The 27,264-nt window shown below is 37.7% G+C and overlaps 1 protein-coding gene across 1 annotated transcript in view; it reads right to left on the bottom strand.

Moving 5' to 3' along the window:
• Positions 1-426: 426 nt before the first annotated feature.
• NIPBL (NIPBL cohesin loading factor) overlaps positions 427-27,264 on the bottom strand; it is a 124,558-nt gene continuing 97,720 nt past the window's right edge. Inside the window, exons 25-47 of the mRNA XM_074165987.1 lie at positions 22,796-22,885; positions 22,345-22,559; positions 22,142-22,244; positions 21,115-21,213; positions 20,867-21,013; positions 19,614-19,748; positions 18,110-18,208; positions 16,842-16,895; positions 15,601-15,709; positions 14,865-15,001; positions 13,093-13,233; positions 12,729-12,822; positions 12,464-12,618; positions 12,103-12,193; positions 8,686-8,859; positions 7,954-8,144; positions 7,074-7,181; positions 5,590-5,790; positions 5,044-5,190; positions 3,318-3,613; positions 2,824-2,998; positions 1,990-2,175; positions 427-1,427 (exon numbers count right to left, since the gene is read on the bottom strand). Of these exons, the coding sequence (XP_074022088.1) occupies positions 1,062-1,427; positions 1,990-2,175; positions 2,824-2,998; positions 3,318-3,613; positions 5,044-5,190; positions 5,590-5,790; positions 7,074-7,181; positions 7,954-8,144; positions 8,686-8,859; positions 12,103-12,193; positions 12,464-12,618; positions 12,729-12,822; positions 13,093-13,233; positions 14,865-15,001; positions 15,601-15,709; positions 16,842-16,895; positions 18,110-18,208; positions 19,614-19,748; positions 20,867-21,013; positions 21,115-21,213; positions 22,142-22,244; positions 22,345-22,559; positions 22,796-22,885 (3,513 nt within the window). The 3' untranslated portion in view covers positions 427-1,061. The remainder of the gene's footprint in view (positions 1,428-1,989; positions 2,176-2,823; positions 2,999-3,317; positions 3,614-5,043; positions 5,191-5,589; positions 5,791-7,073; positions 7,182-7,953; positions 8,145-8,685; positions 8,860-12,102; positions 12,194-12,463; positions 12,619-12,728; positions 12,823-13,092; positions 13,234-14,864; positions 15,002-15,600; positions 15,710-16,841; positions 16,896-18,109; positions 18,209-19,613; positions 19,749-20,866; positions 21,014-21,114; positions 21,214-22,141; positions 22,245-22,344; positions 22,560-22,795; positions 22,886-27,264) is intronic.

The following is a 27,264-nucleotide window of genomic DNA, read 5'->3' as shown; positions in this document are numbered from 1 at the left end:
CACGTGGCCAGTTGCCCCCAGCAGAATCGTCACTCAGCTTTTCCCGGGTTTAAACTATCATAAATTACCATTTGGACAGCGTTAGAAAGAAACTGAAGCGTACAAGGAATAAACTATAGTTTCTTTTTATATCAAAATGTACTCTTGAAAATGTGTTTGGCACAGTGCTAAATCATATAGTTAATACTAAATATTGCAGGATACAATAAAACCCTGGAGTTAACTTGTGTTTACACCCTTTCAGGGATAAAAATAAAAAGATACCAATTATTCAGAAGTCAGCCTATACAAACTGTATAAACAATATTTTATGTCTTGCTTTGAAAACCACTAATATAGTAAATTTTACATAAGAGACTGCAAAATAATATAAATGGATTTAAACAAATCTTTACAATAAGAAATTCAAATGGAAACAGACAAGTAACAAAGAGAAGTAAAAAAATTTATTGCAGTATTTGTTCCACCAGATTTGCTGGGGATCCCTTTTCTTGTATTATTTCAGGGTGACCTAATACATCAAAATCTACATTTACAAAAACTCCTCCTGCAGATAGGTCATAGATACTGCATGCTTTTTTTTTTCCTTTTTTTTTTTTTTTTTTTCTTTTTTTCTTCAACAGAATAAATTATATATCCAGGAGATTCTGCCATTTTACAGCCTGGAAAAACAATGCTTCCCTGGAAACTGGGCTAAGCTAAAGAAAGCCATCCGCTGCTAGGTTAAACTCCAAGAACACTTTATTAAGAACATTAACAGACTAATTTCCAACATTCACTTGTTTATTTTTTTTAAACAGAAAGGTTTTTTTCAAGATATAAACAATTTTTTTGTTAAACTATAATACAGTGGGAGTAAAAATGAACTGAGAAGTTTCTGCTGCACAACAGCGAAGGAAGCTCCCACAAAAATGTTTACCAAACATTTCCTTCTTTTTTCCCGCGTCCCAGGTTCCATTCTTACTCTTCATTTAACTGATTTTTTTTTTTGCCAGAAAGTTGATATTTCAAGTTTTTCTCTTATTTCAATTCCTGTAAATTTGGCTGCATGTACAAATTCATTAGCTGGAAGTTCCATCCTTGGCGGCATACAGCGATCGTAAAGTCTGCACAACTTTATTAGTCAGCTTATTAGCACTCGTTAGAGCAATTTTTTTGTAAATAATGTCTGACTCTTTAATAGTGTCTACCCAAGGCACCAGTTTGCGGCCATCACGGCGCTTAGCCTCAGTCCAGGAGCCACTGTAGGAGCCTGCCATCCACTGAACACTGAAGCCATTGCTGGTTTTCTGTACTACTCTTGCAATTTGTGGTCGGTCTTTGTACTTTGGACAGCAAATAGCGATGACATCCATGACATCAACACTTTCATTCATCTGTGCTGCCAACTCCGTAGAGTCTGAATTTCGTTTTGACCTTCTCAATGACTAAAACATTGGGGGGAAAAAAGACCAAGTGTTACACAAAAGAACTTTAGTGAAATTATTGCTTTTATTGCTTTTAATCCCTTGACGCCGGGAGTTGGGATTTCCCGGCACACATTCCATTGCCGGCAATGAGACGCACCGCGACCGCCAGCGCCAAGGGGTTAACATATCCTTGTAAAACCACATACTCTTAATTTGTACCCGTGTCTTTATCTCTTATTGATATATAAAATTATATATACACATGAATCATAAAGCTACATAAAAACTTGGCAACAATAAAAAGGATAACACACAGTACATTCCAAAGGAAAATTAATAACTTTTTATACGGGATAAATCTCATTTTCTAGTTTGTTTTTTTTTTATTGTCTTTTCTGTTAAACTTTCTACAAAAGTTGTATAAACGGTTAAGTAGAGAATCTCTATCTACAAAATGCTTTCTTTCATGTGGATTACATTACTTCGTGTACATTTAATATAATAGACTGACATTTATAAGCACATAAAAATCATTTTACGTAATACGCTGCGAAATACGTTGACTCCTCCTCCGCCTCACCCCTGAAGTGCCTCCTCCTCTATCCTCCCCATCACTTTCATCGTCCTCTGTCTCAGCTGCATTGTTTTTAGGGCTGCCTCCTCCCAGCAGCGAGGTAATTGCTTTGTTCCGAGCATTTGTGCTAGCTGACACCTCTCCATCTTCTTCCTCTTCATCAGGGTCCAAATGTTCCATAAGGAGCTTGAACTACGTAAAAAAAAAAATAAAATATTAGTCCACATTGTAATATTAAACTATACATTTATATCACATTACATTAGATTAAAAAAAAAATGGCACGGTAGAGAAACAGAGTAAAACAAATGGCAGACTTCAAACTTGAACAGCTTATGTTTTGTTCTACAAACTTTTTTCACTTTTCTCTCTTTCTTAGGAGGTATGTAAAAGCTTTCCTTCTGTGTTTCCAAAATTGTAAGTTTTCTCTAATTGATATTTGAAGATTTGGGGCTGTGGGGGTATGTGTGTGGATACCGAAGTAAATACATTAGATATAGTCTCTGATCCTATGACAGAAACAGTCAGGGATAAAGTGAACAACTTATCTGGGAAAGGTATACAATATGGATATCAGAAATTAGAAAATACTCCATAAAGATGAGTATCTTTTAGTTTAAATTAATTTTCATTGTGTTTAAACTTCTTACTATTTGAAAGACAGTCCTGCTAAACAACCTGAAAGGAAGTGGTGAGTTATCAGTATATTGCATAAGATTATCAGTAACGTAACATTTTGAAATGTTCATCCAATACATCAATATCTACTTTCAAGTTCGCACTGACAGGATTTCCTAGTCTGACAGGATTTTGGGGTTTCTACAAAGCAGCTTTACTTACATCTAAGTACTGTTTTACTATACTCCTCTTCACTTCTTCAGTGATCTTGGAATTAGCCATATCACTCCGCAGAAAATCCAGAGTTTGTTTTGGATGGAAATGAACTCCTGTCTTCCTGTTTATCGCTTTATCATAAACTTTTGCAGATTCAGATGGAGAATATTTCTGAATTTTACTGTTTGAAGAAAACAAAAGGGAAGAGCTTTTAAGGAAAGTCCAAAGTAATTTCAAGAAAAAACTTTTAAAATCTTCAACATAAGTAGTTATATTGTATCATTCCATATAAAGGAGACACCCTGGTAAGAAATGAAATCATTGCTTTTTCTAAGCCAAAGTTTCATTGCATTCACCTTACCACAATTACATTTTTTCTCTTACACAAATCTATTGCTTAAACATTTAATTACAATCAACTTTCAAAAAAACCTTCCAAACTTAATCCCTATGAAGAACTCACTAGATAACAAGATGGCCTATTATCTAAATATCCTTACCTATCAGAGAATCCACAGAGGTTCTTTAAATGCTGTTTCAGCATCAAAAGTAATAATATGCCTTGGGAGACATTTGCAAATTCAATTAAAGGAGCCGAATTTTCTGGTAAACATTTCATCACAGCATTTATATCATTTTCTTCATCGGAATCTGAATCAGAGTCTACTCGCTTCCGTAATCTCCGAGGCTTAGAAGCTTCCTCCTCACTTTCACTCTCACTGCCACTGTTACTGTCACTCTCAGTCTCCTCATCTGATGAAGGTTTTCTTTCCTTTTTTTTGTCTTTCACCATAGACTGCAAGACAGAGAAGTTAACACACATTCCAAAATTAGAGCAAGTAGCATCATGTACATTTCTAAAAAAATCCTTCCAAAATCACTACTGGCTTAAATTAGCAAGAATACCCTGAACAATGTTATTAATCTATAACTTGATATTAAAAATTAAAACTATTTATGGCAAAAAGATGCTGAAAAATTGATCCAAAGCCCACATATTTTTTGCAAGGTGGGTACAGAAGGAACTGAGCAACAACTACTCCACTGGCACGTTATTCTTTAAAGACTGCTCAAGTTTGTTAGCAGTGACAGTAAAATACAGTAGAAGGCCAAATACAATAAATCAGGAAGAAAACTCTGCTTTACTTCCAGCCAGGTATCATTTCTGTGTGTCACGTTGATTTACATCCGTACTTTGGTACAGACTAGTCCAAGCTGGTTTTAATCCTTGTCTCTTAAAATTCTATGACGCTAATTACACTGCTGAGCAGAGAAACCCTCAGGTGATCATATACAGTGTTAATAATAATCAGTTCCACTACTTGTAGAGCTACAGAATTTCACACGTGCATTATTACTGCCCACAGTATGATTTTTAACAACACAGAATTTAAAGTGTCCTAAGCAGGATCTCGTCCTTTCTGTGCTGGGTGCTACGGACTGGTCCCCAATCTGAAGAATGTACTGTTTCTTTCTGGCAGATTAAAAATCAGCTTTGATAGGGTGAGAATTCAGAGCAGTGGTGCTCTCCAGGCATCAGCTCTGACTTGTAGTTACTAGTCAGACCAGACGTTCTAGAAACGGGTTTGCTTCCTGACAGTTGCACCTTCTACTGTTGAAGTTGTCTGGGAAATGAAGACACCACAGTCCTTAAGAAACAGAGGCCTTTTTCTCACAGGGTTGCATATTGCAGTAACAACAGATAGTATACCATGATTCAGGTTCTTATATGCTGCCATAAGAAACTATATATTGTGCACTTTTATTTTGCAATAAACAATGTATTAAAGTGTCTTGGGTGACACTCATGCAACTGCCATCAGCGACTTGACAACAAAATAAACAGCCAACTAGATCTCATTATTAAAATTATACAAACAATCACAATAAAGTAGTATTTCATTATTGTTCTGGGTTCATGTGCTTCTGGATGCATGCAATTTATTATTATTCAGCCATATCAGGGAATGAGACAAATTTGATATTAAGATCTCAAAATTCATCATTCTTTTTTAATAATGTAATCAGCAATGCAAGGGAAGTTTTTAATTAGTGTCTACCAGAGGCCAGAACAGAAAGGGTTGCTTGTTTTTAACTAATGGTTACAAAATAATGCTACTGGTCCATATCATAACAAGAGTACTGAATTCCCAGAAAAATCAACCAAATTATAGAGAAACTTATGCTGCCACCATAATAAATATACTAAAATATAAGTGTGCATACCTCTTTAAATGACTGTAGTAGGTTGCTACCAGAAACTGACAGTGTAATGTCTATATGATGCATTATAAACAGTGGCTCTTCCTGTGTTTGATAAGGAAAACAGGCTAGATTGTCTGCTATGTACAAGAGCATATTCACCTCTGTTTTCTGGAAGTGAAAAAAAAAAAGTACATATCAATACGCATACAAATATCTTAGATTTATACACTTATCCCGGGTTCCTAACAGTCTAAAGCAAAAACATGATCAAACATGAACAAAACACTCTAAACAACACGTATATATGCAAAATTTAATCATACCTGAAGATACATTATTTCTGATCAGTCCAAACTGGGTATAGAAAGGTACAGAATGATGCAAAAGTAACAAATGGTTCTATTTATATAGGTGATATTATATACCTTATATTACAAAGCAAAACAAAGTACATTAGGGAAACAAAGTTATCAATAATTACAAATAAAAATACACTGTAAAAGGAGAATTTAAGCTTATAATGCTGTATTTTAATTTCTTTTTAAGTGAAGGAAGTGTGATGCTTACTGCAGTATCATCAAAAAGGTTGAGTAAAGAAATTAGAAACGCTCGTCTGTGTTGACGGTTCCCTCGGATCATGGAGTATAGGTGTGAACACAATGCACTGGATGATTCATCGTGTCTAAAACCTCTTACGGGATCTTTTGGGCAGGTATTAATTGCCTGTTGCACCTGGTAAGACATCTTCATACCAGCCACTGCTTTCATCTGAAATGGAAATGTATTTATTTTTATTTAAACTATGGCTTTCAAAGCAGTAAAACTTACTCCTTTTAAGTGGGTGCTCATCTGAAGTTTAACTTTGAAACATGCACCGAGGTGATACTATCATTTGAATTGGCAAATGGATTACAGCAGAACTTGCAGCAGACACCAGAATGTCTTGTGAACTGCTTTCACAAGAGCGAAATTCTGTTAGAAACATACAGCTAATCTGTTTACCCACTACAGCCAGGTATTCCAATTTAAACAATTTTCAAGAATACTAAAATGAAAGAATATTTTGCCAAATATGTATATTGACATCACTTTTAGTGAAACCAACAACTGAGTCCATATTAGTACAATAGGGCTATCAAAGAGAAAATGAGGGGTTTTTTGCATATACCCTGTAATTTCCAGCTGATTTTACTTACTTCAAGGCTCCTGCTCTAGTTTCAGAACAAACTGAATCTCTAGTTAGGCTGCATATCCTAGTCTCCTCATTCCCTCTATGCTGCTACTGTTCAGCAAAGTTGTCTCTGCAGCGATACACTGCCCTAAATCCCAGCTGCCTACAGAGCAAACTTCCTCTGCTAGCCTTCACCTACTGGATTACATGTGGGTTTGGAGGACATCAACAGTGCAACGCTCAAATTGCAGTGGAACGCAACCAGATGTGAGAAGTCGCACAATGTAGAACACACACTGAACCTAGGCTGGGGTCTTCTGAAACAAGGAGATGCTGCTGCAGCTCATTTTCAGATCTCAAGCAGAGGTATTGGCACTATGCCACAACCCCACAAGTCCTCAGTTAGCCCTCAGGTTTTCCTTTCAGCAAGATTCCTCAGATCTGAACAGCTTCTGCTTGGATTACAATTTATAAAGCCTTGATGCCTTAACATTCTAATATGTATACACTAAGGATTTCTGCTTTTGCAAGGTGTTCTCTTCCCTAGTCCACTGATACAGGAAAATCATTGCTAACCATTATGAAACAGCTGTCCTTAACTCTTACCAAATAAATACTCTGAAGTACTATTCAGTAAGGAAAATAATACTGTAAATTGTAAGTCAAAGGAAATTTTGGGCTGGAAGAGATGCTCCAAATTATTATATCCTTTCCATTTCTAAGAACAGAAATCAAAGAGTCAAGATCTTCTTTACAACTGCTTATAGTTAATGTTTATTTGTTACTTTATTCTCTTTTTCTGCAGCTGGGGCATATTCAGGTGTCAAACCACTAGAGAATATAACACTATTTTGTAAAATGTTAAATTAGAATTACTTACGTGAATGAACCCCGCATATTTTTTGTCTATTTCCACCAACTGCTGGTCAGCTTTATTTCGCATAGAGGGCTCTGGATCTGTGCCCATAGCAATTAAGTATGGCACACACTTGAAAAACAAATGAAATGATTATTCAGAGTCATTGTACCTCCTCTTTCTCAGCCTTTGTTCTTTTACTACACTGTTGTTCTTGTTATATTCTGACTACTGCAGAAACTAGAATAGCTAGCTCTATGCAACTTACTACTTGACTACTTTTTGCTTACAAAAAATACCAAATATACGAGAGACCAACATTACAAATGATTAGTTTTGTGAGGTTTCAGGCAGTATTTCCCTTTCTCTCAAACTCTAAAGTCAATTTACACTACAAAAATTGCCATTAAAGAAACGCACCACTTATGACTGAACATGCAGAATGGCTGCAGTATAAAAAATAATTACAAAAACATCACGTAAGCAAAGAATAATGGGGATGATGGCTGAAGTTATGACAGTGACTCTGAAATTCCATAGCAACCGGAGGATATGGGCATTCAAGGTGGAGGCAAGCTGACACACTTTCCAGGATAAAGAATTAAATGAAAAAAACAACCTGAAATCTGTAACAGAAATACGCTCCAATGTATATTTGCACATGCTCTTTAGGTACTGGCTGGGCTTTTACATCTTGATCCAAAAATAGAAAATACAGCACTTGGAATCTCACTAGCTAAACAACGTAAAACAGACTTCATACCATGCTTTCTGTAAAGGCCCTAGCTACAGTAAGAAACTCCTCGAACACACTTGGAAGAGAAAAACTGGAAATTTATGTAACAAGTGTAAAACCTCTGAAAACCTGAGAAACAAATACCTCCATCATAAAAGCCTACTGTACCTGAACAGGATGGATGAGACCTTGGTTTAACGTCAGTGCAATGACATTTAGAGCAAAGTGGCGTACGCTGGACTGGGTATGAAAGAAAGCCTCAAGGACCTGTTTGAGATATAGCTGCATGATGGAACTGCTCATCCCTGAGGAAATATCACCCATTTCTTTCAGGTCTTCCTGTTTTGCTACTTTTTTCCCTGTAAGAAGGACAAAAGCAATAGCACGCTTACCACAGTATAATCGTTATTTTGCCATTATTTGATGCATGCTGATCTTTAAGCTTTATTATTTCGTCTGTCTTAAAATGGGTTTATGATCTCATAAAATGTAGAACAGTCTGATGGCAAGCATACATTAGTAGAACTGAAGAGACATTACTTAATTAAATCCTTAATAAAGGTTTTTTTATTTAAAAATTTTCTTATGTTATACTTACTATTTTCTACCTGCAAATTAACCTTAGAGGGGATTTGTATAAAAAGTATTACTAGCATCATTACAGCAATTATGCATTCCAGATTGCTTCCAGAATTTATACATCTTGAAAGTAAATAATAGGTCTATTACGTGTACACACCTATGCACAAAATGAGTTTTTGAAAATTATTCTAAGATACTTGAGTACAATATTACTGATCAGATAACAATCTTCAGTGAGCCAGTTTACATATATAGTAATTTTATGCAAGAAGGTTAGGTTTTGCATGCCTGATTAGCACAAAAGAACTCAACACTTACAGTCTCTGTCTGCCTGCTGCATACGTGTATCCTCCTCCTGCAAGTAGGTCTGGAGGTTTTTTAACACCTGTATTTTTAAGTTTACTGAACAGTTCTTATCTGAAAGGATGCTGTTGTACAGAGTCTTCACTTCCTGTTCGAACATTAAACTTGGGTGCTGTATAAATGCAAATCCTAAGGGTGGAAAAAAAGAGGAAATATTCCATGTTCTTATCGTCTGGAAATTGTATTTCTGCTTTTTAAGTCTTTCTTCTTAATAGAGGTATGAAATCTATCTCCTCCCAACAGCATAGCCTTTTCTAGTCCAAACAGTATTGCTTTTCTACATGGACACCATCCATAGCTTATAAGGAGCTCTGTTAGCCACGACAGTTCTATTAGCCGTGGCTCTGTCTGATGGATAAGGATGGGGTGCAAACCCAGGGCAGCTACACCAAGAACAGTTACACAGGTCTGGAAGCAAGTCCAGCGAAGGGCCTTCATCTGAATGACTAGGAGCTCTCAGAAGAACAAGGGAGGAACAGTATTAAATATTACCCATTGTTTTTCTTACACATTTGGAGAAAAATGTTTTGCTGAAAAGTTATTCATATGGAGGCAGAGCAAATGTGGAAAAAAAGATAAATATCACAAGTATTTAAAAAGAAAATACTAAATTAAAAAAAACCAGCAAACAGTAAAATTTACAGCTCTTGCTGTGTCATTATTCATATACTTATTAAGGTCGTCTTCTGAAAACTACTTCAAGCATTCCCAAGACTACATCTGTTGGAAGACATACACTACAGAATAGTTTTTAGCTGCAACCTGACCCTTGTTCAAGGAGAGGTTGTTCTTAGTCTGTATTTCATAGAAACTTTTCTAAATTAGTGACAGTATATATCATTTTAGATCACGTATATATGTTTAGAAGTGCTGCTGACAAACTCTTACAGAGTACCATAAAAAACCAGTAATGGGAACATAACATCCCAATTTAAATTACATTTAGCTATTTGATTTATTTTAAGACACTTCAAGAAAAGCAGACATTATTTTTTATGACTACAGGAAACTAAGATTCTGAATGAACACACAGCAAACATAAGAACGGAAAAGAATGGAGAAAAAATGGAAGCACATAAAATTATACAAAAGCAATGTATAAAAAAAAGCTGTAACACAGGGAAGACTGAGTTAAGTTTTTAAAACTGACTCCATACACAGAGACAAGACAGCGTCGGTAAAGTTTGAGTCCAGGGCAAGACCTCGGCGTGTTTAAGATCTCATTTCAGTCTCAAAACAAGAACAAGAGAGAAGCAAGTGAGGAGGAGGGGAAAGAGGAGAAAAAGGATGATGATGGCCTTTGGCATATGTGGTGCAACTGTGCAGTCTATATAGGTGTATATTGATGTTTATAAATTGACCACCTCTGTGCAAGTCTAATCCATTTCTTAAGGTTAAATTTAAAAATGAAAAGCACGTGCATGATTGTGTAACAAACCATAACACTTTTTTACCTTCATTCACTTAAAGGAGTCTAAAAAACCCAGTAATCTCAGGGTAATTCTTATTTTTCCATCCCTTGTAAGAGGGGAAGAAATCTTACTTGGTGTAAGAATTTGTCATAGGAGATGAAAAAAGACACCTGATGCATTCTTTTAAGGACTGCCCTCACACCACTTCTCTTCCTACCTTTGTTTTCACTCTGTTAAGAGCCTTAAGAGTAAGCACTGAACTTGGCTAAGATACTACCTGTCAGATATTTACAGGTTTAGCTAAATTTACTAACATAACTTTGTATCCTCAACCTGCCTTGCAAGTACACATCTGTAAGAGAAGTGTAACCATAACCTCAACAGCAGTGGCACATCCCAAAGCAAAGGCTAAAACTGTTGAGAGTCCTTACTAAAACGTCACACAAATAATTGCTGATAGGAAAGTAAAGACTCTTCACATAATGCCTGCATGTAAAAGTTGAATTAGCTTGCTAGTCCTTTTCATCTTATTTCTGCACACAATTGTTGAATGGCTTTGACAACTTTGCTCAATCACCAGCCTGTAAGGTGGAATTTTGCACTGTCTAACTCATGTCCATACATCCAACAGCTACCCTAAAACCGGAACTAGTACTTGGATGAGATCAAGATATCACTGGAAACAGTTCCCTGAGATTTAATTAAAATAAAGACTGATACGCTTACAGGCAGAGAAAAAAAAAATGTGAAAAAGTCCTACTGACAGCCACCCCTGCTTGCCTTCCGTTCCCCCAAACTGATCACAGTTCAGTCTATAATTTAGAAATATTTTTGGCGACTGTAACATTCTCCCATCCATGAGCAAAGCAATCATGTCTGCAGTTAGAAAGACAGCCCTGCAATATTCTGTAGAGGACAATTAAATTGGGCTGGACTACAGTAAGTGTTGTGCACCTTGATGTAATGCCTAGGAAAACTTCACCTACTCCAGAAAACCATAGCATTGCTCCTGCACAGGGGCAACTCTAAAGCCATTAACCCTGCTCAGTTGTCTGAAATAGTTTCTCACAGAATATCAAATCAAGATTTACTCAGAGCCCTCCACATCCTCAGAGCCCTCCCTAGACTGAATTGAAGCAGGGTATCTAAAAGCTACATAAACAGCAGCAAAAAGAGGCAAATTCTTGCCCACAGATAAAGTAGACAATGCAGGCTCACATGCCTGGGAGACAACTTTCTTTAGACTAAGCCATAACCATGAACTGACCTCTTCCAGAAACCACAGCTAAACAAGATTCTCTCACATGTAGTTTTTGTGCTTTAGCAGAGGATGGGCACGATACAAACCACTCAAAGGCAGTTCATGTACTGCAAGTCACTGAAATATCACGCTAATGCTTTCAGATCAGGAATCTATTTAAACATGAAATACATCTAAAATCCTGAAACAAACTCTAATATCTAGACATGACATGATCTCAGTGCCTTGTGAAATCGCACCAAGCATCCTCCCGCCCCACTGGCATAAACTGCCAGAGTTCCCTTGACTCCTGCAGAATATCTGCTCCTATGCTTAAAATGTTCAAAGTTTTTCCAGCACTTTTTCTAGTTGATCTTTAACCATACCTTGCAGACTGAAAAAACAAGAAACAAGATTTAGAGTTACAACCTGCCTGCATGTGGAGAAAAACATAACATGTCCATTGCTTTGGAAATCCGCTGTACCTTAAGACTCGTTCACACATCAAAAGCCATTCACTGTCAAAAGCATTCACCGTGCTGCAGAAGTATGCAACCAGCAATCCTTTCACAACTTTTCTATAGCCAGTTCTCAAATAAAAGATGTAGTAAATTTTGATTTTAAACAAACTCCCTTGCCGCTACACAAACATACGAATTCCTACTGAGAGGCATGGATTTTTATTATAGCAGAATAATAAAAACTATTAATATTTCTTACCAAGGCCAATAATGGCTTTTGTCTGTACTTCTTCATCTGAATGCTTTGTAAAATACATCAGCAGCTCAAGAACTTTATCCTTAATGTTAACCTGAGCAAATTAAAACAAAAATAATAGCTATTTGAAGATGAAACAGATGTTATCAATCTCTTATAAAAAGCATAAATACCAAAAAGAAAAGGAGAAACACAGTTTTACTGCATGTCCTTTGCAAAACCATGTATTTAAAACCCAAAATGCTATATTGTATGCATTATGAAAAAATACATAGCTTTGAGGGACAAGGGATAATGTGCTTTCAAACTGACGTGGAACATTCAATATATCTAAGACATGGAGAGTAAATACAAGTTATTTTACCTTACTGTTCCCCTTAAAATCTTCCTGATCAAAATCAAAATGCCGACACAGTGCTCCAACAGTGAAAAGTGATCTAAGGAGTGCTGGTTTATTGGCAGTAAGTATTGTACTGTTGGGGTCTTCTTGGTGTTGACTTTTTAATTTCGAAAGTGCACCTACAGTAGGAGAAAAGTTTTGATCACAGCATTTAATAATGACATATCCCTAAGATAAGACTTGTAGCCAAAACTGAAAAGTGACAATTACATATTGTGACTTTACTTACCATAGTATCTATTAAAACAGGCCCACACAAATTTATAGTTCTGGGTGACCTTGTTCACAACAGCCCCAAGACAGCTCACACAATGCTGAACAACCTAGGAGCAAGAAAGAACAAACAAATTATATGTTTAGAAGTTAAAACTGAGATTTTTGTGAAGTTATGTAGGAAAAAGCTATGCTGAACTAAAACTAACCATCTAATGGATGTAACATCCATCTCCTACACTGCTCTAAAAACCAAGTACGCTGACTTTTTGTGGCTCAAAAGTTATCTTCATAATGAAGACAGACTTTCTTTAAATCAAAGCCATGTATTTCACAATGTGAAATGGAATCATCTTGAATAGCAGCAATTAAAAGCTTACCGTCATGCCATATTTGATGATGAGTTTCATGAGGTCTTCCTCAATAGTGGCAAGAAAGGTCTCACTTGGGTGCTCCATTAGCGGCACTACAAGCTCTAAGATTTTTGCAACATTGCAGATCACCATGAAATCATTCTGAGTCTGAAAAAACAGTATTCATAGCATTTAACATTTCTGGCCACGTTACCTGTAAGCTAAGTATTATTAATATACATTGACAGTCAAAAATCCCAACTCATGTAAGGTATTTGGTAAAGACCTAAATATATTTATACAGTTTACCTCTACTATTAAATTACATATTACTATGAAAGCTAGTTCTGTTTTCTACAGAACTTCCGGGAAAAATAAAATGTATGAGCAGAACTTCATGCATCATCAAGGCTATGACAGACCTGAAGACTTTTGGTCCTGATAATTTTTTGGAGTCCTACAATAAATCTAGGAACTCTTTCCGACACATGCATGCAAGAGAACACACAGAACCTGGAAACAGGTATCAGCAACAAAATGAACTTGTGCTATGACTTTACATGCCTTAAACAAAATAGGTAATAATGTGCACAAATGTAGCAATTACAATTTAAATTATTACTGGTTTGCATTATCATGACTGTATATGTATTGTTAAGTGAGGAATCTGTGGAAAACATTTATCTATTGATACATCCTGCTAGAAATTGAGTTGTTTGTTTGGGTTTTTTTTTTTTTTTTTTTACGAATCAAGCTCACTAATCAGAATAGGATAATTCCCAAATGCTGCTATCAACTATGTAACACATTCAAGCTGACAGTGGTAATTCTGCAATTCATCTCAACCCAAATACAAGACCAACATAACTCACTGAATGGGTTGCAGCCAGTAAACAACCAGCTAATCCTTTCCTATACTGTTTGATCAGAGGCAGCTCTAACAGTCTGTTGTAAACGTGCCTAGAGAATGCTCCAGGGCTGAAGCAGGAAAACGCTAGACTATACCTACAATCTAAGTTGGTAACAGTCTCAAGCCTGCCCTGGGCAGCTGACCTAATGTAATGGTTTGCTGCCAGCCACCCAGGCTCCTCCTTGAGCCACAGGTGCATGATCCTGCCCTGCTCCTTCTGCCAGATCAGGGGTTCATCACAACCTCCACTGAGCCAACTGTGATCATCAAAATGGCAGAAAGAGCCACAACATTTCAGAGGAGGGGGGACACTCAACCAGAGTGGAATGCTCAGCATTACAGCGCTCTATCTTTTTTGTGAGCTAAACTGTCTTACACAGGAATTCAAAAACACTAGAGCTAGGGAAGTGAGAGATGAAGAATGTAAGAGGATGGAGCAGGATATTTTTCTTCTGATACATTTGCTCTATCTTATGGAACCACAGTTTTAGTCTTAAGATTCATATGTTAAATAGTAACTCCTTTTAAGACTGTGACTATAAAACGAAACAATTTTAAGAGGTTAAAACAGGTTAAAAACTGGGTCTTAGTCCTTAAGACAAAGAAGGAGAACAGGTTTCCATTTCATTTGGCTACAATGAATAGCCTCCATAGCCTCTAATGAATACAGCCTATAACGAATAGCCTCTATATGGAGGGCGAGGAACAGCATCTTAGAAGCTATAGAGATCATCAAAAGGACCTAGTATCTTCAGAAGCCATGATACCCATGAAATAAACCCACAATTTTTTCTTCTCCTACCTTCAATTTCATCAAGTATACAAGACTGCCCTTCATTTCCATATTTAATTATCTGGGGAAAAATAAAGACTGATTTTCTTTACTTACACTACATTTAGTGGTCAGGTATGGCTGCATGGTCATGGCATGTTTGACCATTAGCTGGGGCCTGATTTTGCTGAATAAGAACAAAGTGGTTATGCAAGCAACCAAGCGACCAGAATTCACACCTTTGTTGTCAGAATCTGCAAAAAATAGAAAATACAAAAAGGGTATTAAGTCCAAGTGATGTTTGAGCAATGAAAAAAATATGGCTTAGACATCGTATGAGTATCTCTTTCATTACATGTCTTTCAAGATCAATACAAAATATTCTTATTAGATTAGAGATGAGAAGAGAATGTGTTAATATTTGCATGTGATCACAAACTATGTGAAAGAAGAAGCAAAGACACTTCGACGACATCACTTGTTTTTAAACTACTTACTGGACAGAGAACACTGGCCCAGTCAATGATTCCTATTCTAACTGTAAAACATACTAATACAAATATAACTTGCCATGTTTGTTTTGGTTTTAGTGATCTAAAAGTTTGAACAAGTTATCTTAAAATAAGTAGTTCTGTTACCGTGGTTAGTTAATGAAAATTAAGGAAGCTTTATTATTATTATTATAAAGAGCTCAAAAGTTCATACTGAACTTAAAAGCACTGATACAAAACTGATGGTAATGTAACAGTAATTCTGTAACAGTAACTTTTTGCAATAGTAATTTGAACGACCACTGTTACAGTATCATCTACAATTCAAAGGAGTTTAGCTACTGGGTTGTAAATAATATTACCTGATAAAGATTCCTCATATTTAAGAATGTGCTCAACCAGATTGTCAACAAGTTGAGTACAGGCTTTCTTCACAGGTTTATATGAGGCATCCTCTTCTGATTTCAACAGCTGTAGCAGATGAAATAGAAAAGTTTTTAGTATTAAGAGTGCACTCACTTACATTGGATACACATGGTTTATAACAGTTACCATAGATATGCAAGGATTCTACATTACAAAAGTATTTATCTAACTTCTCCATAAAAGTGGAGAAAAAAAAATTAAGGGAAGTAAAAAATCAAACCAAAATGCAAGAGAAGAAAAATTAACCACAATAAAAAAACAGAAAAGTTCTACTGATTTTTGCATTGGGATGAAAGCTAACTTCATACATCATGCAGAAAACAGTAACGTAATCATACTTGCCAAATTCAAAAGGAACGATGTTTTTGACATTAAGCAAAAAATACCAAATGAAGATGAAACATGGTTTTACGAGCATTTTAGTCAGTTAGCCTTCTTCCATATGATTTCAGCTACTGAAATTGTGTCTATGAAGATTCTTTAATATCTAAGAAGGTTTGAGACCACACTATAGCATTTTCTTCAGTGCAGATATTAAGAGGCTCTGGTTTACTTGGCTACCTGTTTTCATGGCACTCAGGCTACAGAAAAATCAAAAGATTTTTTTGCTTGAAAATTAACCAGTGCATACAAAATGTAGAGGAGAATGATTACACAGGCTAAGAGATATAAACAAAGTAAGCTCAATTCTTAGAAAAATCAGAGTAAAATGTAATGTGTAAGTAACATGCTCTGAAGATTCACTGCTTCTATAAACTGTCTAACAAATATACTGGATGTGAAAATACACTGATCTACCATTTAAAAAAATAATCTATATTGAACTAGATCCCTCATTTCAGAATTAAGTATCTTAGCTGTAAACTTCATGTTATTCATATGACTTCATGTCACTCATTATTGAGGAGACTATGACATTAAAACCAAACAAACTAAACCTCTCCCAAAACCAAGAAGTGAAGTATTTTTAAAACAAATCATATGGAAAGGTAGAAACTAACAAACAAAATTGCACCAACGAAGATTAAAAAAAAGTTCAGATGTTTAAAGGGCATGAATTGTATTTGTCTACCATAAAGGACTGCTCTTGTAGTCCCCCTTCAATGTGTTTCAGTACCAAAAGAAATGTTAAAATTCTAACAATGATTGTACCACACATTCAAAATTCATGACTTACATTTTGAAGAAGCTGTTCAAACCAATCATACCCTGTATCTCTGCAAGCCGCAACCTAGAAGTATTTTTGAAAATACGCAAGTTAATAAAAAAGGCATCTGAAGAAAAATTACTTTGATACAGATGTTCTCTTAAAAGACCAGTAAACATGCATAGCTATATTTTCATATGCATTCAGTACAACGACTTTCTATCTTTGGAGATCAGAAACTGTCTTCTGCATTTGGAAAAGTAGTTCCCACCACTTAAGTGACTCCGTAATTTGTATTTCGTATAACACAAGGCCTACACACTTTACTGTAGATTGCTGGCTCTGTGTAAACCAAATTTTGGGTTTGTAGAACATTTTACACAGATCAAAGCACAATCACAAGCCTGACATATTAAAAATGAACATGCATGTATATATATATGTGTATATACATATTTTTATATAAACAAACCAAGCCTTCGCTGGTATCATATGTTAGGAACAGCTCACAGGCGCTCCGAAGTAGAATTAGCAGGAGAACTGATAGTTAAGCTGAAATCAAATTGACTGACTTCTCAGTCTGGAAAAATGCACACTAGACTACCATTTTGTAAAAATACTGAAAAGTAGGATGAAATTTGAACCCATAACTTTAAGTAGTGAAGTGAGTACTCTTATTTGATATTTATATCTTGGTATAATTGAGATTAAAACACTGTATCAGCATAGCTGTTTTACACAATACATTTTCACTAAAAATTAAAGCATTTTATTTGAAACAGGTTTTGTTTTTTTGGAGACACGCTATTTAATTTGCTGCTTCTAAAAAGTAGATAAAATTCTGCAGGTAGTAGTTCACCCTGCATGAGAACATGACCCTGTATTTGTTAAAAGAGTTTATTAACCTTTCAAAATAAATGTTATCAATTGTTAGAGGAAGATTTTCTTTTAAGAGACAACTTTTTTAGCTAGGCTTAACTATATGCTGCTATTCGCATTTCGGGGAAAATGTTATAAGCATACTAGAAATTTGGTGTGTTTTAACTGAACAAGTATTTTATACAACCTGAATACAGCATGGTCCCAGTTATCATTACCAGCTGATAAGTGAGCATTTAAAGTTTCCTACAGCTTGTTCCATCAGATGAATAATTCTGGCATACACTTAATGCCAGGAGATATAAAAAGAAAACCATCTGACAAACTACTGTATTCTAAAAACTATAGACAGTATTTCAAAGATACTAAAAACATAATAAATTTTTGCACACAACTTAATCCAAATTTGTTTAACATACCACATCAGTGATGTTTAATATTTTCCTTGTCATTGCTTCTTTGTCATGGTGTGGAGTTGGAGTAAACCAGAGCTTCTGGAATGTCTCATTTACTAATTTCTGTAGGAAAAAATAATATTAGCAGAAATAAATAAACTTCTCTTGGCACACAGGTATTATTTTTAATACATTCATACAATACATTTGTTGACGATACATGCCATTTCATAAGGAATTACTCAACTTAAGCGAGGCTGTTGTAGGAAATATTATCTGAGACAGACCCAGATCTACTATTACAGGAGTGATCACTGGGAACTACTACTACTACAGAAAATGCAGTTACCACCTTCCTGCATCAATTTGCATTCCTCAGGAAAACACAGTACCCTGAGAAGCTGACAACTGAACACAAGATTATGATTTCTACAGCAAAATCAGCAGCAATTGTAGGTTTCTTTGGAGTTTGCAAAACAGCTGTGACAAGGTGGGCAAGAGAGAAAAGCCAAGTCTCTCTACCCAAACACAGAAAGTACGTTCCCTTCCAATGTTTTTGTATTGAGGAAAAAAATGGATTAGAATGAAAGTGAACAAAATTATTCCCAAATTATTCATAAGGCATATGATTGTAAGAAGCTCTCCTCATTCACAGAAACATAAAAAAATACATTGAATGTAAAGCTTCCTTTTTTCTGATGTTGTCAGAAAGGCAAAGGAAAGCAGGTGAGAGAACAAGGTCATCCTCCTTTCCCAGCAGCACCTTGGATCCAGCTGTTCATCTACTTCTTGACTAAGTCTTCTCAGAAAGCCACTTGGCATTAACGTATCTCAAGTGGTAAAAATATATGCTGCAGCTTTAAAGTTGCAGATTCCAAATCCCACTGAGAGTGTGACACGAAATTATTACATGTGTGTTCTTAATTATGCAACAATTTTAAAATCATTTTACCAAATCAAACAAAACCATCATTGTCAGGTTTACGATTTAACTCGTAATCTTAGCTCTGTGCCCTTCTGCATACACTTTGCACAAAGAGTAGAGTAACATTTTAGGGGGAATAACTGATTCCCGATTCATTGAACATTCAGAATTAACACAAAATTAGCATGGATGAACAGTATATATGCAAAACTTACAAATCTGTCATATACTAATGTCAAGAACTTAATTTTGACTTAAAAGTTTATTTTGTTTGCAGAAAGAAGTCTTATATGCCAATTTTACTTGTTAGAAAAGAGAAGTATCAGAGACAACATTTGCAAGAAGACAAAAAACTTCTAGAAAATACCTTTTTAAAATATTTTGATTGTCAGCACAAACTTCAAGAAAATAAAAGAAAAGAAAGAAAAACAAGCCAGAGAGCATTTCTGAAAGCTAACATATTTGCTCTCAAAAATTAATACTGAACAAAAGTCATAAATATTACAAAGTAGCAGTACAACACCTTTTTAATTCTTTTTGGTGAAAACATAGAAACACTAAAATAATGATAATTAAAATTCTGAAGGGTATGTTTCATTCTACCTTAATGCCTTCCTCGTCATTGACTCTCCGAATCATTTTCACACACATCTCTGTTATTTTGGGAAATGTTGGTTGTTCAATGCAGATATCCCTAAGTATCTTTATGACTCTCTTTCTGACACTGATACCAGTATCCTATGAAAAGAAAAAAATTATACTCTTGAAAACAAATCAGAAATATGAATTAATTTATGTATTGTATGAGTTAATATTTAACTGCAGTAAATCTGACTTGCAAAATTTATATAGAAAAGGCAGTTAAAATATTCTGGACTGTATTTACACAGAAGGTCAGCATCATTTGTACCACTTTATTTGCAACAATTCTAAAGATTCTGGCTGAATCCTCAAAATGCTGAAACACTCTCCATTTATACCCTCCCATCTAAGAGCTCATGATGTTGCAAATGTGTAATTCCACTTCTTAATTCAAAAGCTCACAAGCTAGATGTGATGATGCTTTAGCTACTTTGCTGGAATCACAAGATTCACTGTAGATCTGGAATGTAGTATGTCAAGCCTTCGGGTAAAGCTTACGGGTAAGATACAGGTAGCAAATCTTATCCATTTTCCTAGGCTTTTCTAAGGAGATGGATAAGGAGCTTCACATCAGATTATCTTATCCAAAACCTGTTGAATCTGAAAGTTCAGGATGAACTGCTTTATGGATGCTCATATGCACATGAAGCTACTTATCTCCAAAACCCTTCATAAAAATGTTTTATCGTGTACCTATAGCAAATGAGTAGTATTTGACTAAAAACCTGACATGGTAGTGTTAAAAGGTAGTGTTAAATTAACAGTTGAATTACAGTTAAATTAACATTGTGTTTTATCTGAATGTGCAGACAAAAGCCACTTTTTGTACAAAAACTGTACTGCCTTATTAATGAAATCAAAAGGAATAAAATCATGCTTCTGATGCAGTACAACTTTCTATATATGTTTACCTTTTGATGCAACAAAGCCTCACTGGAAACAAGTGATGCATTTTACAGGTTTGGTCTAAAAACACGATAAAGTAGACTGAGTAACTGAGGATGGGTATTTACTAGGATTTGCTACATCTGTAATACTGGTCCAAACAGGATTTACGCAGGGTCTGTACGTTCACTTTGAGTCTACTTCCTGTTAAAGTAGTAGGATATAATTTACTCTTGGGATCACCAGTCTGTATTATTAAACATATAAACCCAGCTGAATACAAGTTTTCCAATGCCACTTATTTTATCATAAATACCACGTCACCATACCAATATTCTTTCAATCAGCATGTCATAATACTGCTCAGCAAGTTGAGGACGACAGAGCACAAATCGGCCAAGCAGCTCCACAGCTGCTTCTCGTACACTAGTGGAGTTATCCATTAACCGTCCATGAACACCTCGTTGCATATCCAGCTAAAAAGAACAAATGAAACATAGATTCAAAATAAGAAATGCAGATTTATTTTAAGTGTGACAGAAGAATTTATGTGCATGATGGATACTTCGTTTTTTACCCTGGCTAGAATACTGGGGTCTACAGCAACCACCTCAGACAAACACTTCATGGCTTTTGTTCGAACAGCAATTGCATTTTCACCAAGTACACGCAGAATCTAGTAAAAGAACAAAAACAAAGATTCAACGCTTTGGGAAGGTAGCAAACAGCATTTAACAAGCAGAAATGCAGAAGAACAACATGCAAACAACTTAACTAAAATAAGAACAGCTGTCTATTTAAAATTGAATATATCTTCTCAGACAGCAAAAAGGTACTTCCAAGTGATATTCCATGAGGCTGATAACTGAGGATGGGTATTTACTAGGATTTGCTACATCTGTAATACTGGTCCAAACAGGATTTACGCAGGGTCTGTATGTTCACTTTGAGTCTCTTCATTTTAAACTCTACTTTTGTCATGCAGTTGTGGCTTTCACCACGGTGGTTTTAACAGCAGAGCTGGATTTGGGCACTATAATTTTAAGAATGGCTCTGTATGCAGATCAATATAAGCAACACAACCTAAACTAGTACTGGAGTTCAAACATGTCACCATGCCAATATGTTAGTGCTCTTCTCCCAGAAAAAGCAAAGAAACAACATGGGCCAAAAAACAGCTTCCAAAGTGACACTAACATGCACTGCAAGAAACTGATCAAGTTGCTTTGTATTTTCAAATCAAATTAAGCTCAACTTCATGAGTTACTATTACCAAATGAGCATGCATCTTACAGAAACTGTGAAAATGATTTCAACATTTTGTAATTACCCTATTACAGTGTACATCTAATTATAATGGTTTTTCCATACACATATACGGCCAAATAAAATAATCTACATACAATATAGCATATGAAATGCATGCAAGAAAAAGAAACATAATCGCTTATGTCATCAATACAGAATATCAAAGCAGATGGTGCTATCATGGCCTGTTAAATACCTGTGCTCAACAACGAACAGATATTGCACACTACCGCAAAAGTGTTTGGAATCAGAAACCAACTGTGTTTCACTATACTAAGACTTCCAGCACAGTTTACCTGTGTCAAATAAATATCGAAGCTCTGGGCAAACGGCCTCATAGAGGCCAAGTAGCGAACAATCAAACATGCATCTTCATAGTCCACAGTATCAGAATTCATCCTGCAACAAATTCCACGTGTTAATTAGGACATGTCTATCAAAAATTATTTAAAACATAAAATGCATGGCTAATAAAGAAGTAAGTGATACTGAAACATACTTTAATGTACTGAACTGAGACGGAGCAGTTTTAATGATGCTGCGAAGAAACTTTTTGCGACTTTCAGCTCTATGCATGATTTGTCCTGTGGTCTCAACATCTTTAGCATGATGAGCTCCTTCAGATGAATCCTCATCCTTCTGAGATTTAATTGCTTTCTCTGTCTCCATAGTTGTATCACGGAACCATTGAGCAATATAAAACTTCCGAGAAAACTGGAGAAATATAGCAGGATGCACAGGAGAAAAAGAAGCAACAGATACAGAAACGGAAAATTAACAGATTTATAATGAGATTAAGCGAATCTAATGCATCAACATTATTTTGGCAAACACAATCAACAGTATTTGTTGGGGCGACAATTTAATTGAAGCACTACTCTGCATAACTGAAAATAATCTTCCTCAGTACATGTCTATATAACACTTGACATTAGAAAGTTGAAATTTACCACTAATGATGCATCGGTTTCTGTGTTCTCATCCAGATAATCCAGCAAAGCCTTTTGCAGCTGTTGAATTTCATCTTCTCCTCCTGAAGCCTGCCAGAAGTAGAAAGACAGCTATAAAACAGAATACTGCACAGTGGTAATTATCACCTGAAAATCTGCAAGTCCACATATCAAATACACTGAAATAAGTTGTTTTGATAATTGGAAAATATTACTTGTTTTTTAACCAATTGCTTATAAAATGCATAGAGATTGAAACAAGCATCCCTACAGAGAAAGTGCAGCAAGTGTTCCCAACCTAGGAAAGAACTAACAAAGGTTGTTCCCAAAGACCCCTGAACTCCAGCACTGAAGAAACATGCTCTCTGAGATTCAACTAAGTTTCTGTCAAACAAAAAACTTGAGAATAAACACACGTTTTATAAAAAATGTCACCTACTGCATAAAGTCTATCTACAAAATATGTGAATATTCATTTTCCTGTGAAGCACTTTTAAGATGCACAAAAACAATTACATTTGAAATATTAATCTGAAAACTAGTGCTGGAGACTATGTATCACATTTGTAGTATTTAAACTGTATGAACGTTACAAACAGAATGTATTAAGCTCTTCAGGAAGGACAGGCTGGGCAGAAGGGGAGGGGGTGTTGCCCTCTATGTCAAGGACCAGCTGGAATGTATGGAGCTTCACCTGGGGATGGATGAAGACAAGACAGAGAGCTTATGGGTCAGGATTAAAGGGAGCACGGGGGCAGGTGATGTTACAGTAGGAGTCTGCTACAGGCCACCAGACCAAAGTGACAGCGAGGATGTGGCCCTCTACAAACAGATAGGGGCAGCATCGCGCTCACACGCTCTGGTCCTCATGGGGGACTTCAACCACCCCGACATCTGTTGGAAGGACAACACAGCAGAGCACAGGAAATCCAGGAAGTTCTTAGAATGTGTCGACGACAACTTTCTTCTGCAAATAATAGAGGAACCAACGAGGAAAGGAGCAGCGCTGGACCTTGTCCTCACCAACAAGGAGGGGCTGGTCGGGAATGTCAAATTCAAGGGTAGCCTCGGCTGCAGTGACCATGAGATGATAGAATTCAAGATTCATAAGGCAGCAAGGAGGGTGCGCAGCAAGCTGGCTACCCTGGACTTCAAAAGAGCAGACTTTGATCTCCTGAGAGATCTGATTGGTAAGGTAGCGTGGGAAAAAGAACTGGAAGGGAGAGGGGCCCAAAAAAGCTGGGTGGTATTTAAGGATTGCCTCCTCCAAGCTCAGGAGAGGTGCATCCCAAAAAAGAAGAAATCGGGCAAAATAGCCAGTAGGCCGGCGTGGATGAACAAGGAACTGCTGGACAAACTCAGGACCAAAAAGGAGGCCTATAGAGGGTGGAAGCAGGGAAAGGTAGACTGGGAAGAATACAGAGAAGCTGTCCGAGTCACCAGAAACCTGATCAGGCAAGCGAAAGCCCAGGCAGAACTAAATCTAGCCAGGGATGTGAAAAATAACAAGAAGAACTTCTATAGATATATCAGGGATAAAAATAAGACGAGGGAAGCTGTGGGTCCCCTCCGGAAGGAAACGGGAGACCTGGTCACCCAGGATATGGATAAGGCTGAGCTACTGAATGACTTCTTTGCCTCAGTCTTCACTGGCAAGGGCCCTAACCACACTGCCCAAGTCACGGAGGGCAAGAACAGGGGCTCTGGGAATGAAGAACCACCCACAGTACAAGAAGACGAGGTTCGAGACCTCTTAAAGAACCTGAAGGTGCATAAGTCCATGGGACCTGATGAAATCCATCCACGGGTCCTGAGAGAACTGGCAGACGAAGTTGCTAAGCCCCTCTCCATCATATTTGAGAAATCGTGGCAGTCTGGTGAAGTTCCCACTGACTGGAAAAAAGGGAACATAACTCCAATATTCAAAAAAGGAAACAAAGAAGACCCGGGAAACTACAGGCCGGTCAGTCTCACCTCTGTGCCTGGCAAGATCATGGAGCAGATCCTCCTGAAATCCTTGCTAAGGCACATGGAGAATAAAGAAGTGATTTGAAACAGCCAACATGGCTTCACCAAGGGCAAATCGTGCCTGACAAATTTGGTGGCCTTTTACAATACTGCCACAGACTTGGTAGACAAGGGCAGAGCGACTGACGTCATTTACCTGGACTTATGCAAAGCATTTGACACTGTCCCGCACGACATCCTGGTCTCAAAATTGGAAACTCATGGATTCGATGGATGGACCACTCGGTGGATAGGGAACTGGCTGGATGGCCGCATCCAAAGGGTTACAATCAATGGCTCAATGTCCAGGTGGCGGCCAGTAACGAGTGGTGTTCCGCAGGGGTCGGTACTGGGACCAGTACTGTTTAACATCTTTGTCGGTGACATGGACAGTGGGATAGAGTGCACCCTCAGCAAGTTTGCTGATGACACCAAGCTCGGTGGCGCAGTTGACACGCTGGAGGGAAGGGATGCCATCCAGAGGGACCTAGACAGGCTGGAGAGGTGGGCTCGTGCAAATTGCATGAAGTTCAACCAAGCCAAGTGCAGGGTCCTGCACCTGGGACGTGGCAACCCCAGGCACAAATACAAGTTGGGTGGAGAATGGCTGGAGAGCAGCCCCGAGGAGAAGGACTTGGGAGTGCTTATGGATGAGAAGCTCAACATGAGCAGGCAGTGTGCACTGGCAGCCCAGAGAGCCAACCGTGTCCTGGGCTGCATCAGGAGAAGTGTGGCCAGCAGGTCTCGCGAGGTGATTCTGCCCCTCTACTCTGCGCTCGTGAGACCCCTCCTGGAGTACTGTGTCCAGCTTTGGAGTCCTCAACACAGAAAGGACATGGACCTGTTGGAACGGGTCCAGCGGAGGGCCACGAGGATGATCAGAGGGATGGAGCACCTCTCCTATGAAGACAGACTGAGAGAGCTGGGGTTGTTCAGCCTGGAGAAGAGAAGGCTCCGGGGAGACCTTATAACAGCCTATCAATACCTGAAGGGAGCCTACAGAAGAGCTGAAGAGGGACTCTTTGTCAGGAAGAGTGGTGACAGGACAAGGGGCAATGGTTTTAAATTGGAAGAGGGGAGATTTAGATTAGATATAAGGAAGAAATTCTTTACAGTGAGGGTGGTGAGGCACTGGAACAGGTTGCCCAGAGAAGTTGTGGATGCCCCATCCCTGGAAGTGTTCAAGGCCAGGCTGGATGGGGCTTTAAGCAACCTGCTCTAGTGAGAGGTGTCCCTGCCCATGGCAGGGGGGTTGGAACTAGATGATCTTTAAGGTCCTTTCCAACTCTAGCCATTCTATGATTCTATGATTCTATGATTCTATTTTTTCCAATAGGCTACTTAGCAGGAACTATGTGTATTTCCGATATGTATACAAGACACTTCATGGATGACAGGGAGGTGATTTGAGACAGCCAGCATGGCTTCACCACATGCATGTCTTGCCTGACCAATCTCATAGCCTTCTATGATGGACTGACTACATCTGTGGACAAGGGAAGAGCTAGGGACATCGTCTAGCTGGACTTGTTGAAGGGCTTTGACATGGTCCTCAGCAACATCCCTCTCTCTAAATTGGAGAGCTACAGATTTGATAGGTGGACTATTTGGTGGATGAGGAATTGGTGGAATGGTCACATCCAGCGAGTAGTGGTCAACGGCTCAACGTCCAGTTGGATATTGGTGATAAGCGGAGTACCTCTGTAGTGGGAGCAGTAGTATCTTCTCCAATGATCCAGCCAATGGGATCAAGTGCACCCTCAGCAAGTTTGTGGTTGACACCAAGCTGAGTGGTGTGGTTGACATGCCTGAGGGACGGGATGCCATCCAGAGGGAACTGAACAAGCTTGAGAAATGGGGCCATGTGAACCTCATGAGGTTCAACAAGGCCAAGTAGAGGGTCCTGTGCCTGGGTTGGGGCAATCGCCAGGATCAATACAGGCTGGGGGATGAAGGGATTGAGAGCAGCCCTGATGAGAAGGATTTTGGGATACTGGTGGATGAAAAGCTGGACATGAGCTGGCAATGTCCACTTGCAGCCCAGAGAGCAAACTGCATCCTGGGCTGCATCAAAAGAAGCATGGCCAGCAAGTAACGGGAAGTGATTCTGCCCCTCTAGTCCATGCTGGTGAGATCCCACCTGGAGTATTGTGTACAGCTCTAGGGCCCCCAACATAAGAATGACATGGTCCTGCTGGAGCGTCTCCAGAGGAAGGCCACAAAGCTGATCAGAGGGATGGAACACCTCTCCTATGAGAAAAGACTGACAGAGTTGGGGTTGTTCAACCTGGAAAACAGAAGGCTCCAGGGAGACCTTATTGTGGCCTTTTAGTACTTAAAGGGGCCTTATAAGAAAGACGGGAACAGACTTTTTAGTAGCGACTAACAGGATAAGGAGTAATGGTTTTAAACTAAAATAAGGTAGATTTAGATCAGATATTAGGACAAAATTATTTGCTGTG

The sequence above is a fragment of the Numenius arquata genome, chromosome Z (genome assembly GCF_964106895.1).
Source record: "Numenius arquata chromosome Z, bNumArq3.hap1.1, whole genome shotgun sequence".
NCBI classification, from domain to species: domain Eukaryota; kingdom Metazoa; phylum Chordata; class Aves; order Charadriiformes; family Scolopacidae; genus Numenius; species Numenius arquata.
This window is presented reverse-complemented; position numbering and strand designations above follow the sequence as displayed.